Below are 14,695 nucleotides of genomic sequence, written 5' to 3'. Positions count from 1 at the left end.
CCTTCCTTCCTTCCTTTCCTTTCCTTTCGTTTCTTTCCTTTCCTTTCCTTTCCTTTCCTTTCCTTTTGAGACAGAGTATTGCACCGTTGCCTGGGCTGGGCGTGATCTCAGCTAACTGCAACCTCTGCCTCCCGGGTTCAAGCAATTCTCCTGCCTCAGCCTCCCAAATAGCTGGGATTACAGGTGCCTGCCACCATGCCTGGCTAATATTTTGTATTTTTAGTAGAGATTGGTTTCACTGTGTTGTCCAGGCTGGTCTCAAACTCCTGACCTCGTGATCCGCCAGCCTCAGCCTCCCAAAGTGCTGGGATTACAGGTGTGAGCCACCGCGCCTGGCCAAAGTGATCTTTCTAATATACACATCCAATCTTGTCCTTTCCCCAATTAGGACTTCAGTGCATCAAGTCCAGGCTCTCCAAAGTTTAGAGAAAAACACTTAAAAGCATCAGGACCAGGCTTTTTCTTTTCTGTCTGGCATCCTCTATCCTTTTCACATCCTCACTTGACCACTTACCCATGCTAAGTCATTTAAGAGTTCTCTGCCATTCCCTTCATGCTGCTGTGTCTTTGCATGTACCAGTCATTTTGTCCCAAGAGTCCTTATTTCTTTTCTCTGTTGGTGAATTCCTACTTATCCTTAGGGATTCAGGTCCAGAGACACATTTCTTGTGAGACTCCCCTGCTTCACTTCAGGTAGAGGTCTTTCCCCTACAGCCCTTGGATCACATTTCTATTGTAGTGCTTAGTAATATGCATTTTGAGTATTTATTTACCAGTCTGTGTTTCTCAGATAATTATAAGCTTTTCTGAGGCAGGGCCTCTGTCTTCATTTTTCATCTTTGTGTCTCCAGCACCTAGCACAGATGTACTTGGCATATCCAGCGTACTTGCTAAATGTTTGTTATGAAAGCTTGGCGTACAATTGCTATGTCATTAAAAGAGGAAATAAATGAATGAATGAAACTTATAGTGTTAAAAGAGTCACCATGTCTTTCCTTGAACCAATCACTGTGGCCACACAAATGTAATATTCTGATTCATTTAAGCCAATTAGTGCCTACCCCCAAAGTGTGGGAAAGGCCAACCCCACCAATCACCTGGTTGACAATATGAGAGGGTGACTGCCAAAGAACATGCCAGATATCCAGAGAGGCCAGCATGTCACCTTAAAGTGGATCAGTACAGCTTGAGAAATGTGGTTTAGAGATACACTGAACAAGTCACTGGCTGCTCATTTGCTTCATCTAGGCCATGATCTTGAAGGAGTTCTCAGAACAGGTAGCCTCCTCTCATCCTTCCCTAGGTCATGACAGGAGAAAGCTCTGGATTAAGAACCAAAAGCTCCTGACTTCTGGTTTGGGCCCTGTCAAAACATTAAATCTTTCTGATCTTCAGTTTCCTCAGCTATAAAATGTAGATAATGATTCCTGTCCTTCCCACACTGTCAAGAGGGTCAAATGAAATGATCAGTATGTAAGTTCTTTCAAAAGTACCAAAAACATATCTTGAAAGGATTATTTGTAATCTCATTCTCAGTGCTCACTTCCACACATTCCTTCTTTTGAGAGATTAAGAAAATTAATTCAACACAACCCCCTAGTTTCCCTTTGTTCACCCCACTGCAGCCGGCCTGGCCTTCTTTTTAGTTCCTCCTATGTGCTATCTCCATCATGATACTTTCAGTTCAAGGAATAAAAATTCCCATCTCAAACAGCTTCAATGACAGGACATTTTATTTTCCCATAATAAGGCATCCATAGATAGAGTGAGTCCCAGGTAAAGAATGTCAGGGCCATGCCTCCACATCTTTTGGCTCGGACCTCCCCTAAGGGTCACTCTCATCCTCAGCCTTGCTGCAAGATGGCTGTAGTGATTCCAGGAATCACAGGCAAAGAGGAACTGTTTCTTCATGTGTGTCTCTTGTTTTAGGCTAGGAAACCTTTCCCAGAAAAATCCACATGTCTTACTGGACACACGCCTACCTCTAAACCAAACTCTTGCAAGTGGGGGATGAGATTCATGTGATTAGCTGAGATCAGTCAGGATTCACTCTTAAGCTAGAGACAGGGCTCTTTTCTACATAGACACATGGTATAAAATGATCAGAAAGTGATCAGGGTCAACAGCTAAAAGAGTAGGTGATTGGGTATTGAATAGGCAATCCACAGATGCTGTCAGGTCCCCATTCATATACTCAGGCCCTATGACTTGAGTGCCCATCACTGACTTTGACCACCAGCATCCGTATTTCTTTGCTTGCAAGCTCTTTGTGATATTTCGAGTTTGCTACTTGCACAGTAGGCCAGAAATGTTGGAGGACTGGAGGATTAATGTTCTCGACTTAGGAATTTTTTTTTTTTTTTTTGAGTTGGAGTCTCGCTCTGTCACCCAGGCTGGAGTGCAGTGGCATGATCTCGGCTCAATGCAACCTCTGCCTCCTGGGTTCAAGTGATTCTCCTGCCTCAGCCTCCCGAGTAGCTGGGACTACAGGCATGAGCCAGCACACCCGGCTAATTTTTTGCATTTTTAGTAGAGATGGGGTTTCACCGTGTTAGCCAGGATGGTCTCGATCTCCTGACCTTGTGATCTGCCCGCCTCAGCTTCCCAAAGTGCTGGGATTACAGGCGTGAGCCACCGCGCCCGGCTAGGAATGGTTATTAATGGCTGATGTGAGTATATACACACAAAATGTATAAATGTCCCAGTTCCCTCATCCCCAGGATGAAATATCTCTAATGTTTGTTTTACACTGCTCTCAGAATTTCCCCAGCAGAGTTAAGCTCCAGTTACCTATGGTGGTATCTACTTGGCCGCTTTCCCTTGTAGGCTTCTTATCCTGTCTCACTTTCACTCTCCACTGTGGCGTTTCCTTCACCTCCTTTGACTTCCTACCTCAGATTTGGCTTCTTGGAAAAACCAAATGAAGATGCTCTGCACCATATGCCAAACTCCTTCCTGAATACAGAGGCTTTGTGTATGATGTTCCCATCTGCTTAGAATGTGTTTCCTCTTTCTTCTCACCTGATGCACTCTCACTCTCCATTCAAGGCAGTGTAAATGTCACTTCTCTTAGAAAGCCTTCTTTGATCCCTCTCTGCCTGATGCCAGTCTCCCAGTGCTTGCTCTCTTATTCTGTACTTCTCTGTAACAAAGCTTATGATGATTGCCATTTAATTAATTGTTGTGTAATTATTCTCACTGCATCTTTATCCCCAACTAAACTACTGCTTGAAGGCAAGGATTATGTTTTTGGCTCACCACAGTGTCACTGGCACCTAGCACAATGCCTGTCTTACTTGCAAGGTTAAGGACTTACTGGCTTTTGGAAAGATGAGCTTTGTGAGGGACTAAAGATTTAAGTTTGAGGGTCATTCAAATAGATACAATTATCAAAGCTTTGGACCAAAAAAAAAAAAAAAAAAAAAAAAGATCTTTAGTCCACATGATTCCCACATGGATCTACCTTTTTTTTTTTTTTTTTTGAGACGGAGTCTCGCTCTATCACCCAGGCTGGAGTACAGTGGCACAATCTCGGCTCACTGCAAGCTCCACCTCCCAGGTTCACGCCATCCTCCTGCCTCAGCCTCCTGAGTAGCTGGGACTATAGGTGCCTGCCACCACGCCCAGCTATTTTTTTGTATTTTTAATAGAGATGGGGTTTCACCGTGTTATCCAGGATGGTCTCAATCTCCTGACCTCGTGATCCGCCCTCCTCGGCCTCCCAAAGTGCTGGGCGTGAGCCACCGCGCCCGGCCAGATCTACTTTTATTTCTTGTGAAAAAATATAAAATTTATGCATAGGAGGGATGCCCATTGTTTAAGGGAGAATCTTGGCATGGCTTACATATCTATAAAAGATGCCATTTTAATCATTTTTAAACAGAAACAGGATTTCATCTCAAATCCACAATGCATTTATTCATTTAATACCTACTTACTGGACATTGAACCTGGCAAGATCCTTTGAACTATCTGCCAGCAACTCTTCAAAAGTCATTAGAGAACATATATTAATGGAGAATATTTCAGATTTTCTGTCTCCCCTCAACTGTATTTCAATATTGGGCTTTTGACTTTCATTAAAGGAATAAGAAAATTAATCACTATATTTGCTGGAAAAGGGTAACTGAGGACACTGTCTATTTTGTCTCTTAGTGCTCACCAGGAGAAATTTCTTTTAGTGATAAGTAGCATGAAGCAAGGTAAGCACAAATGAACAAGCAAATATATATGCTTGCCATCTCTTTGTCAGGTAGACTCTTCCTGACAAATCCTTAAACCTGACCCTTACCTTGACAGGAGGTGAACCCAGGTTTTGTGGGTCTTAAGACCTATAATTTGGAATCTCTCTTTGAGGAAAAAAGTACAAAATAAAAATGTGACACAGAGCCATGGAAGGGGCCCACATGAGAGAGGGGATCTGATGTTAAAGCTTCATCAATTTCACAGTAAATCAGCATCTTGATTCAGTCAGGGAAAGTGGTCTCTTCCCACCCCATACCCCTCCACGTTTGTTCTGACTCCTATGAGTTGCTTATATTGCTTTCTTAACTTGAAAAGACCCCCTCCTCTTTCTTCTGCAATCCATAGATAATGTTTTTTTTCAGATTTTGGTCCCACAATGCCTTCTTTGACTCTACCCAGTAGAAAAAAGCTCTCTCTTCCTTTAAGGCCCACGATCTTGTATAGAGAGCCCAGGGTATTTTGTAATGAACTGCTCTATTTGAAGTGCATATTACTATGCCTTCTCCAGTAAGATTATCCACTATCTGGGCACAGGGACTGTTTTTACTTTTAGACTCACTTACTGCATTTCTGGGTACAACAGAAAGGAAAGGATAAAAGGAAAAGTATTATAGACGCAAAATGAAGAAGTTTAGAGTCGGGAAGACCTAGTAGAGTCCTAACACTGCCGCTTATTAGGTAGAGCCTTCATCAGATCGCTTAACCTCTCTGAGTCTCAGGTTTCTCACTGATAAAATGGATATAATACTGATATTTATTTCATATTATTGTTGGGAAAATTAGGAGCTTTTATTCATTCACTGAGTATCTATTTAGCCCCTGCCTTGGACTATTTTTGGTATAGAGATGTCGACTAAATGTGAATGAGAAATACTTGCTGCATAGGGGTTCTCACAGCTGAGTTGGAGATGGAAATTTATAGTGGAACAGGATAAGGCTATAATAGACATCTGAACAGAGCATAGAGCCAGACACATAAGTGCTCAATAATAGTTGTTGAATAAATGAGTGACACAATGGGGGAATTCAGAAGAGAAAGTTCTGAATTTTTCAAAATAAGAAATTGTACAGACTTGCAGAATCACCTCTATGTAAACATAATGGATATGACACCACCTGGGAAGCTGTAAAATGCTACATGTTAAAGAAAATACAAGCAATAGGAAAAAGCAAGGATTAGATGAGGGAAGAGAGGGAAAGGGGGCTGGAAGAAAGGCCCTAGGATGGCGAGGAGGAGGAAGGGATGTCTGTTGACCCACCTGGCCAAGTGTGCACTCCATGCCACCAAGGAAGTCGGCCTCCTTCAGCCCATTGTGGTTGCTGCTGATGTCATGGACTTCAAACCGCAGGCGCTGAACCTCCTCAAAGTAAAAGTCCACAGTAAACAGTTTTGAGTACACTGGGTTTATGCAGGTGCGAATCACCTCAGTCCTGTCAACCTGCAAGGAGGGAGAAAGAGAAAACCTATCAGAGATTAGGATTATTTTTATTATTGCCCTTCAAGCAAATTCATCTCAGAGCACCACCCTTCTTCCCAACCATAAATGCTCCCCAGCAAGTCATTGGATGGGCAGTCCGAAAGTACAAAGTACAGGCAATACCTTCAGAGAATGAGATGAGTTTTAGGGAAGAAAATAATGTTAGACATGTAAATAACTTAAAGATTTAGAGCTCATTGTATGAGTTTGCATTATACAAAATTGTATCATTATATCATTATGTCATTTTGTTGATGGGAAAACTGAGGTCCAGGGAATTGAAATGAGTGGGTGAACATTATGAACAGTAAAAATTTTTGAGTACACTGGGTTTATGCAGGTGCATAAATGATTGATTGATGCATTTCATGATTGATTCAACCTTGTCCTGCCTAATGTGCCTGAGGTCACATCTAGGCTCAGGAGGAAAGAAATCTGAAATTGATTAGTGATGTCTGGTGGGCACAGTAATGGAGAAACTGCTGTGTAGGTGTCTCATTTCAGCCAGCTCTACTCTAAGTTTCCTAATCCATGATTTCCAGCATAATGAAGTAGAAAAACCATGAGAATAGATAAGACAATAACTGCCTTTGGTCTTGAGTATGCCCTTTATTAAGTGTATAATGTTCACCCATTCACTTCAATTCCCTGGGCCTCAGTTTCCTCACCAATAAAATGAAAATTAATTAGAGGTTGAAAAGTTCCTTTCTGCTCTAACATTCCATGAGCTATGATTTCCTTTGTCTTCTGTGATAATAGTTTTTCAGTTGTCCCCCTCTCTCAGATATTAATACATCTCTGCCACTTTCTGCACTATTCTGTGACATAGGAGGCTGATGTCTATGGATTGATTTTCCTGGCACCCTTGCCTTCTGAGTTCTGGTTGGAGTCAGCCAAATGGAGGACTTGGCAGGAGATCAGAGAGTAGGAGAACAGAGAGGTGCAGGCATGCCTCTACACACACACATTCTACTAGCAGACTTCCTTCTGCACAGGGAGCTTTTGCTGGGATTTGGTAACATAGTGCCTCTCTCGTCTCTTCACATTGAGGGGTAGTAATGGCTTCCTGTTGTTGCTACCTCCGATGTCTCGGATACCTCACTTTCTTTGTTGGCTCTTTTAACCGTGCCCATTCCCGTGTATAGAATTTAGTCCTTTAGGTTAAACTGTTTGGGTATGCCATCTGTTTTCTGCTAGGATCCTTATTGCTAAGGTTCTTTTCCTACATACTTATAACAAGTAAAAATATAGACAACCATTTTTATTTTGGGAAGCTTTTAAAGACTAAGTTATAGATAACCCAAGATTCTATAGCATCCCTGTACTGGAGATACCCATCCTTCCTATTTTGCAAATCAACTGGAACCTCTATGTACTGTCAGCTTTCAAATAGAAACATGGTTTATTGGATGTTTTCTGACATTTGTTAGCACAAACTATGAAAAGCATTTATCTCACTTTCATATGAGTAAAGGAAAATAGTGTCTCAATAAAGGGAAAGCAGTTCTTAACCATATTACGCATGTCCATGTTGCCTAGCAAAGAAAATCTGATATTTGTTCTAGCCACCCCTGACATTCTTCAGTTCAGTGCTTTGTCTCCAGCCCTAGCCCTTCCTATGCAGGGATGTATGTGGGAGAAAATTGTCCTTTAAGGAACACCAGCTGCCATTATTGGTTGGATGGACAATCCGGGTTGCAAGGAGAAGAGTATCATTCTGATTATGTCCCCATCCAATAAATAGGCATACAGAAAACCCATCTCTAACCTATTGCTGACTAGAATTTTACAAGTTACTCTTCTGACCAAAGGTTATCTGACTGTTCCAGCTTCCCAAGGAAGACCCAGCTTCTATTTGAGCTAAATTTTATATTCTTATATGATGTTCATTCAGAGGGTGATGGGACTGATTAGGCCAATTGTGCAGGTACAAGAGTTTACTATATCAGCATAATTTTTCTGTTGTTCGGGGATAATAGTTTTGAATAACATAAATTAGAGATCATAAACTGGCATAATATATGCAGGCATAAGCTAACTTGAAGGTACTTTATTTGTCCTACTCAAAGTATTTTTCCCTTCATTTTCCCACTTAATAAGGTGGCTGTTTTTATTACCCTTCCTTTAGAAAAAAATTGGAATATCTGGCAACCTTGGGCCACATTTCTTCATGGCAACAATTGGAGACTGTCCCATTCAGACAAAGCATTTACTCTTTGCTTCTCACAGCAACTTCCACGCCTTTCTCCTTCATTGAATTTCTCTTCCTGCCCCCTAGAGGCATTTTTGCAACATCTGGTCCAAATTCATGGAATAATGAGCCATATAAGAGATTTATTTATATTTATATTGTATCTTTTGATAGAAGATTTGGAAATAACCCCCAAGAAGTATGTTGTGGGTGCATTTGACATCCTGAAGACACAGAAAGGGCACCTTCTCTCCTTATTGTTGGAAGAGAGTGCTGAGTAGTTTTAGATGATAGAAGACAGGTGATGGAAACTCTAGTCTTTGTTATTCTCCTTTAACTGCCCCAAAGGGTACAAGTAAGTGATGTGCACCAATTCTGGTACTTTTCTTCTAACTTCTTGATTTTCCAATGGCATTCCCTTAAAGATGTAAAGTTCACGTTGGCATCAAGACACACACCTCACACACACTATACAAGGTAAGCTGCCAGCACTGAGTGACTTGGTTTTTTGAGCGAAATGACAAGATAGAAAGACATTAAGTGATAAACATTTGCATTAGCAAGACAGATGATTTCCAAGGATCATCAGAAAGCCACTAAGAATCCTGAATATAACTGCTCAGGAAAAGCAGGAAAATGACGATAAGGGAAGTGCTTGCAATAATAAATGCATATTTGAAAGATGTTTTAAAATATTCTGCATTTCCAGTTATTATGGAAGATGCATTATTTTTTCTGGTGGCTAAATCCAGGTTTCACATGAGCAACAGGGCCTAGGATTGTTCGTTTCTCATTGAGAGGCATCAGGGTCAATGCAGTTGTTTCCAAAAGATCATTCACTTACTGGTGCTATGAGCTGCATCCTAATCAACTGGGGGGGCGTGGGGGCTTTCTTTAAAACTCAGATTCCTGTTCCCTAACCCCAGGTCATTCTGATTTAGTGAGTATAGGATAGGACCCAGAAATCTCTAAAAAAGTGTTCTAGAGAATTCTGGTGTAGGAACATCAGTCCTAGGGGAAATGAGGAGATGTAGGGTCTATCTCATGCTCTTGTGTGAGGTCAAGTTTTATTTTAATCTTGCTTACCCTCTGTTATCCAGTCTGCAAAAATGCAATTGCTTATCTTCTCTCTTCCCTAATCATGATGACTGATAAATTCACATTGCTTTATAGTTTACAGAACATGCTCACATCCATTTTTAAAATTTGATTCTTATGGCTATCATGTGATATAGATATATACTACTTTACAAATGAGAAAAGTCAAGGTTAAATATCAGCACAAGGTATTGAATGTCAGAATGGGCACTTGAACTCATGCCTTTTGACCTCAAAGTCGGACTACTTTCCTCAATTCATGAGCATCCTTAGAAAGGAAAAAGGCAGCTAGATTATGGTGTGATGGTGAGAGACTCAACCATTGATATTGCTTCTCATGAGAAGCTTTTAAAAATATCTAAAACATGGCCGGGTGCGGTGGCTCAAGCCTGTAATCCCAGCACTTTGGGAGGACGAGGCGGGCAGATCACAAGGTCAGGAGATCAAGACCATCCTGGCTAACACGGTGAAACCCCGTCTCTACTAAAAATACAAAAAATTAGCCGGGCATGGTGGCAGACGCCTGTAGTCCCAGCTGCTCGGGAGGCTGAGGCAGGAGAATGGCATGAACCTGGGAGGCGGAGCTTGCAGTGAGCTAAGATCGCACCACTGCACTCCAGCCTGGGCGACAGAGCAAGACTCCATCTCAAAAAAAAAAAAACAATCTAAAACATTTTTCAGTCTAACAATAAAGTCAATAACAACTAACACTTTTGGAAGGCCTGCTATCATGGTGCTCATTTAAAAAAAAACAGCATTATTGAGGCATAATTGGTATATAATAAACCACATCTATTTAAAGTATATATCTATTTAAAGTATACAATTCAATATGTTTTGACACATATATACTTGTGAAAACATCACCACAATCAAGAGAGTGAGCATATCCATGCACCCAAACTTTCTTCTTACCCCTATGTATCCTCATCCTCTCAATCTTCCCTCCTACCATTCCCAAGAAACTACTGATCTGCTTTCTGAGACTATAGTCTAGTTTGTATTCTTTATAATATTATACAAATGTATATTATACAATCTGTGGTCTTTTATTGTCTTTATCCTTTCACGTAATTATTTTGAGATTTATTCATGTGGTCCTATCAGTGGTTTATACTTTTATTGCCCCCAGTCAATTACAGATGGACATTTGAATTGTTTACAGTTTTTGGCTATTACATATAAAACTGCATGACATATTCATGTACAAGCTTTTGTATGGGCATGTATTTCCTCTTCTTTGTAGGAGTGAAAGAGATTTTTGTTTAACTTTTTAAGTTCTAGTAGGTGTGGAGTGGTCTCTCATTGTGGTTTTAATTTTCATTTTCCTAAAACTAATGATGCTGAGGCTCTTTTCATATGCTTACTTGCCACCTGTGTATCTTCTTTGATGAAGTAGCTTTTCAAATCTTTTGACAAGCACTCTGTTTTCATTCTTATAACACTATGAGGTAGGTACTGTTATTATCCTCTCTTACTGGGAGATAGAGAGACCGCCATAACTTTTCCAATTTTACACAACTTGTAGGTAGTGAGGTGGGATGTGAAACTATGTAGTTAAGCTCCAGAGCCTGTGTGTTTAACCTCTATGCTATATAGTTATGCAAATTTGAAGAATTTTTTCATAAACACTGTTGCTCAAAGTAATGCATCAGCCAGACGACAAACATAAAATGTGGAACTGATAGGGAAAGTCAATGATTGAGGCTGCAGTTTTGTCTCTGGAGATCTGATTTATCCACTGGACATATTGGAGATACAGTGGGGGCCCTGAACACTGCCCATAGAAATTGGATTGTGTGGCCAGGCGCAGTGGCTCACGCCTATAATCCCAGCACTTTGGGAGGCCGAGGCGGGCGGATCACGAGTTCAGGAGATGGAGATCATCCTGGCTAACACGGTGAAACCCCATCTCTACTAACAATACAAAAAAAAAAAAAAAAATTAGCCTGTCGTGATGGCGGCGCCTGTAGTCCCAGCTACTTGGGAGGCTGAGGCAGGAGAATGGCGTGAACCCGGGAGGTGGAGCTTGCAGTGAGCAGCAGAGATCACGCCACTGCACTCCAGCCTGGGCGACAGAGCAAGACTCGGTCTCAAAAAAAAAAAAAAATTGGATTGTGTGCGGGACAATGTGTCATCAACAAACAGTTCAAGACTATTTGTACAATGGCCATTTATTCTCTGGGACTTCCAAGGGCTGGAACTGCCACAGGCAAAGTTGCGGGAGAGGTGAGAGCTAAATCGTGTGACGCTATCAGTGGGGAGGAGGTGAGGGCAAAAGCCAAAATTATTGTCAGTCACTGAATGCTCTAAGGTTTCCGGGAGAAATTCAGGCCCTTATCATCCCATGGGTGATAGGTCTTGGTAAAGAATGACATCATAGGCCAGAGAGAGACAAGAGGCCCTCAGGGCAGGCTTATAATTAGGTATTCCTTCAAACTGATATTCTGTAAATATTTTCTCAATATTTATTTAGTGAGGGTAGGAAGAAACTAATTTTCTCTGAATGCAGAATGGCTTTCTTAATGTTTAAAAATAAAGGATTTATTACAGGCAATTTTTCAAACCAGATAACTTCCAAGGAGACATATTAAACCACACAAAAGTTAGATAATAAAATGAATCACCAAGCCACCAGAAATAGCATTACTCAATTTCAGGATTTCAGCTGCTTGTGACTGCTGATTTTAAGTGACTGGCCTCAGAGTTAGTGGCTTGCCCTGTAGCTGCAACAAACAAGTTGCAGATCTCAAAATCACTCAACAGAGAGAGATAGGTTGGTGCTGATGAGACACGGTTTTAATTTTCAATTTAAATGGATTTTCTACTTAGTTAGGATTAAAACTCTTTAACAGTTTGCTGGTTGTGTAAAGAGTCTCATGTGGAAACTTGAATTGATTTGTGCCATTTCTGTGTGATATGTCTACATACTGAGGTTGCATCATTTCTGGCTGTCTAGCTGATCTGCCACATGGACCAGGGGTTCCTGCTCACTAGTTCCTAGGACTAAAAAATTGCCTGAGTCTTTGACAGCCTTTGTTTCTCCTTAATAACTTGGGTGGAAGCTGCCTCCTGCCTAGTAAATTATTAAATTCCTTCTTGAAATGGACGGCAAATTAGGTGTTGACCGACAGTGATGGTAACTTTTCTGCTCAGGCAGAAGGCACTTACATGTTATCTTCTTCAAGCCTTACCCTCATCAACTTTAAAACATACTTTTATTTCACAGTTTGATATATTTGAAATTGGTATGCGTGTTTTAATTAATTATATGCCATTGTTTAATTGGAATATCTTTGAAATTGGAGTGCATGTTATAATTAATGATATACCATTGTTTAATTGGAATATCTCTGAAATTGGGATGCATGTTATAATTGATGATATACTGCTTAATTGGAGTATCTTTGAAATTGGGATGCATATTATAATTGATATGTCATAGTATAATTGGAAACAATTTTTTTCTTTCCTAGGGATACATTAAAATAATGGTTCATTTTAACACTGATTTATCATTTTACAAATGATCCTATTAAATATATCATTCTAACTTTGCAAATGATAAAATAAAAGTGTGCATCAGAAAAGTAGTGGCAAAGGTAAGACTCAAATCCAGTCTTTCTCACTCTAGAATATGTTATTTTTATTATACTATATCATTTGTTATAGGTTGAGTTTTATCCCTCAAAATTCATATAACAGTATCTTAGAATGTGATTTCATATGGAAATAGGATTGTGGCAGAAGTAATTAACTTAGGATAAGGTCATACTGGAGTATGGTGGGCTCCTGATTTGATATGACTAATGTCCTTATAAAAATGGGAAATTTTGACACAGACATGAACACAGGGAGGATGCCATGTGAACACAAAGGAAGAGAGGAGAGTGGTGCAATCTCTTGTTCCTCATCACAAGCCAAGAAATGCCAAAGATTTCCAGCAAAACTACCAAAAGCCAGGAGAGGGGCATTAAGGAATTTCTTCCTAGTAACCCCAGAGAGAACCAGTTCTGCTGACATCCTGGTATCTTGATCTTGGACTTCTAGCCTCCAGAACTGTGAAGGAATAAATTTCTGTTGTTTAAGCCACCCAGTTTGTGGTACTTTGCTATGGCAACCCTAGTAAACAAATACACCATTCTACTTCTCTAAAGAAACATCCAGACTGGCAGCACCACTTAATGGATATATCTCCAAAAAAAGCACTCTTCACCCATCAAGCAGTAATACCTTCAAACACTCTAGATTACACTGAACGAGTGATCTGGCATGACAAGTGTTTTTCTCCCACTTTCAATCCATTGAACCCTGCCTTCATCCTCCTGCCATGCACTTAACCTGGTTCTCAAGTAACAGGGCCTCTGGCACGCTGGGTTCTGTTTATGGATCCCCTGGGATGAACATGCCGGAGAACCTAGAGCTAGACATTCGTTTCACCAGTAGACATAGCCTGGTACTTATGCTATTCAAAGCAGACAGCAGGGTTGCATCCTTGCTCAGGAATGTGGCTCAGAAGTAAACGAAATGAGTATCCCCCTGTAGGCACCATCAGAGAGGTCTCAAGTGCTAATATGTTCTGGGTCTTCCCCTTCTGTCGTTGGCCTCCTCAGTACCTTCAAGGTGCTGCATCCATCCACACAGAGCCTGAGCCAATCCTGCCTGATTTGCCACACAAGCATAGATCTCAGCTACATCTTCCAGTGCCAAATGCCGCATGTCCTCCAGAGCTGTTCCTTTTCCCCAGTGTGAGTGTCCAGTTTGTGAGGCTGTTTTCTGATTTCTCGGTTTGTATGCCTCATTGTCTTTTGCCCCAGTCCACTCAGCTTAAGGGGCTTGTCACTGTCCTAGTGCTGTGTGATAGAACTTTCCATGATGTTCTTCATGGTCCAAACTAGCCACATGTAGGTATTCAGCACTTGAAATGTGGCTAGTGGGACTGAAGAATGGAATTTTAAATTTAAATTTATTTTGTTTAAATTTAAATAGCCACATGTGGACAGTACTGCTGTAGCCTGTGCCAGCTCTATCTCGCTGTAGATTAGTGAAATCCTGTATAATACACACATATTTAATTGGCCTGGAGATTTCCAGGTGATGTCAACATATATACTAGTAATTCTCAAACTTTTCTTGCATCGAAACCACCTGGGGATCTCCAAACCCATTAACTTGGAAACTGTGTGGGGTGGCGAGGAACCAATGGATCAGCAATTTAAAAATCTACCCAGGTGATTCCAATGCACAGTTAAGTTGTAGAACCAATAATACTCTATTCCAACTCTTATGGCTCAGCTCCAAAGTAGATGACAACCAGGAACCAGGGCTGGTGTGTGATCTACTCTGAATACCACATCCCAACCTTTGGATCAGACTTTGTATGCTAATACTTTCTTGCTTCTTTGGAAGCTGCCATTTTGACTGCTGCTTATGTCACTAGACGACATAAAGAGTGAATGAAATAATCGTATTATGGGCAAAGTTGGTTTATTTGGATGTTTTATCCAATCAAGCACTCCATTAACTGGCACACTCCCTATTTGTGAAACAAGAGTTAGTGAATATGGTATCCATTCTCCTTTACATCCCCAGGTCTTTCTGCTCTGCTATGTACCAGGAGACCAGCCCACATGTGGATTGTTTCATTCAGGTTTCTTGGCCCAGCTCACCTTCTTTCAGCCAA

General features: G+C 40.9%; 1 protein-coding gene across 1 annotated transcript in view; it reads right to left on the bottom strand.

Moving 5' to 3' along the window:
- Positions 1-14,695, bottom strand: part of CPNE4 (copine 4) — a 531,957-nt gene that overhangs the window by 198,424 nt on the left and 318,838 nt on the right. The window contains exon 5 of the mRNA XM_003265221.4: positions 5,505-5,684. Within this exon, the coding sequence (XP_003265269.1) occupies positions 5,505-5,684 (180 nt within the window). The remainder of the gene's footprint in view (positions 1-5,504; positions 5,685-14,695) is intronic.

This window comes from Nomascus leucogenys, chromosome 8 (assembly GCF_006542625.1).
Source record: "Nomascus leucogenys isolate Asia chromosome 8, Asia_NLE_v1, whole genome shotgun sequence".
Classification (NCBI taxonomy): Eukaryota; Metazoa; Chordata; class Mammalia; order Primates; family Hylobatidae; genus Nomascus; species Nomascus leucogenys.
Note: the sequence above shows the minus strand (reverse complement) of the source record. Positions and strands in the feature narration are given on the sequence as shown.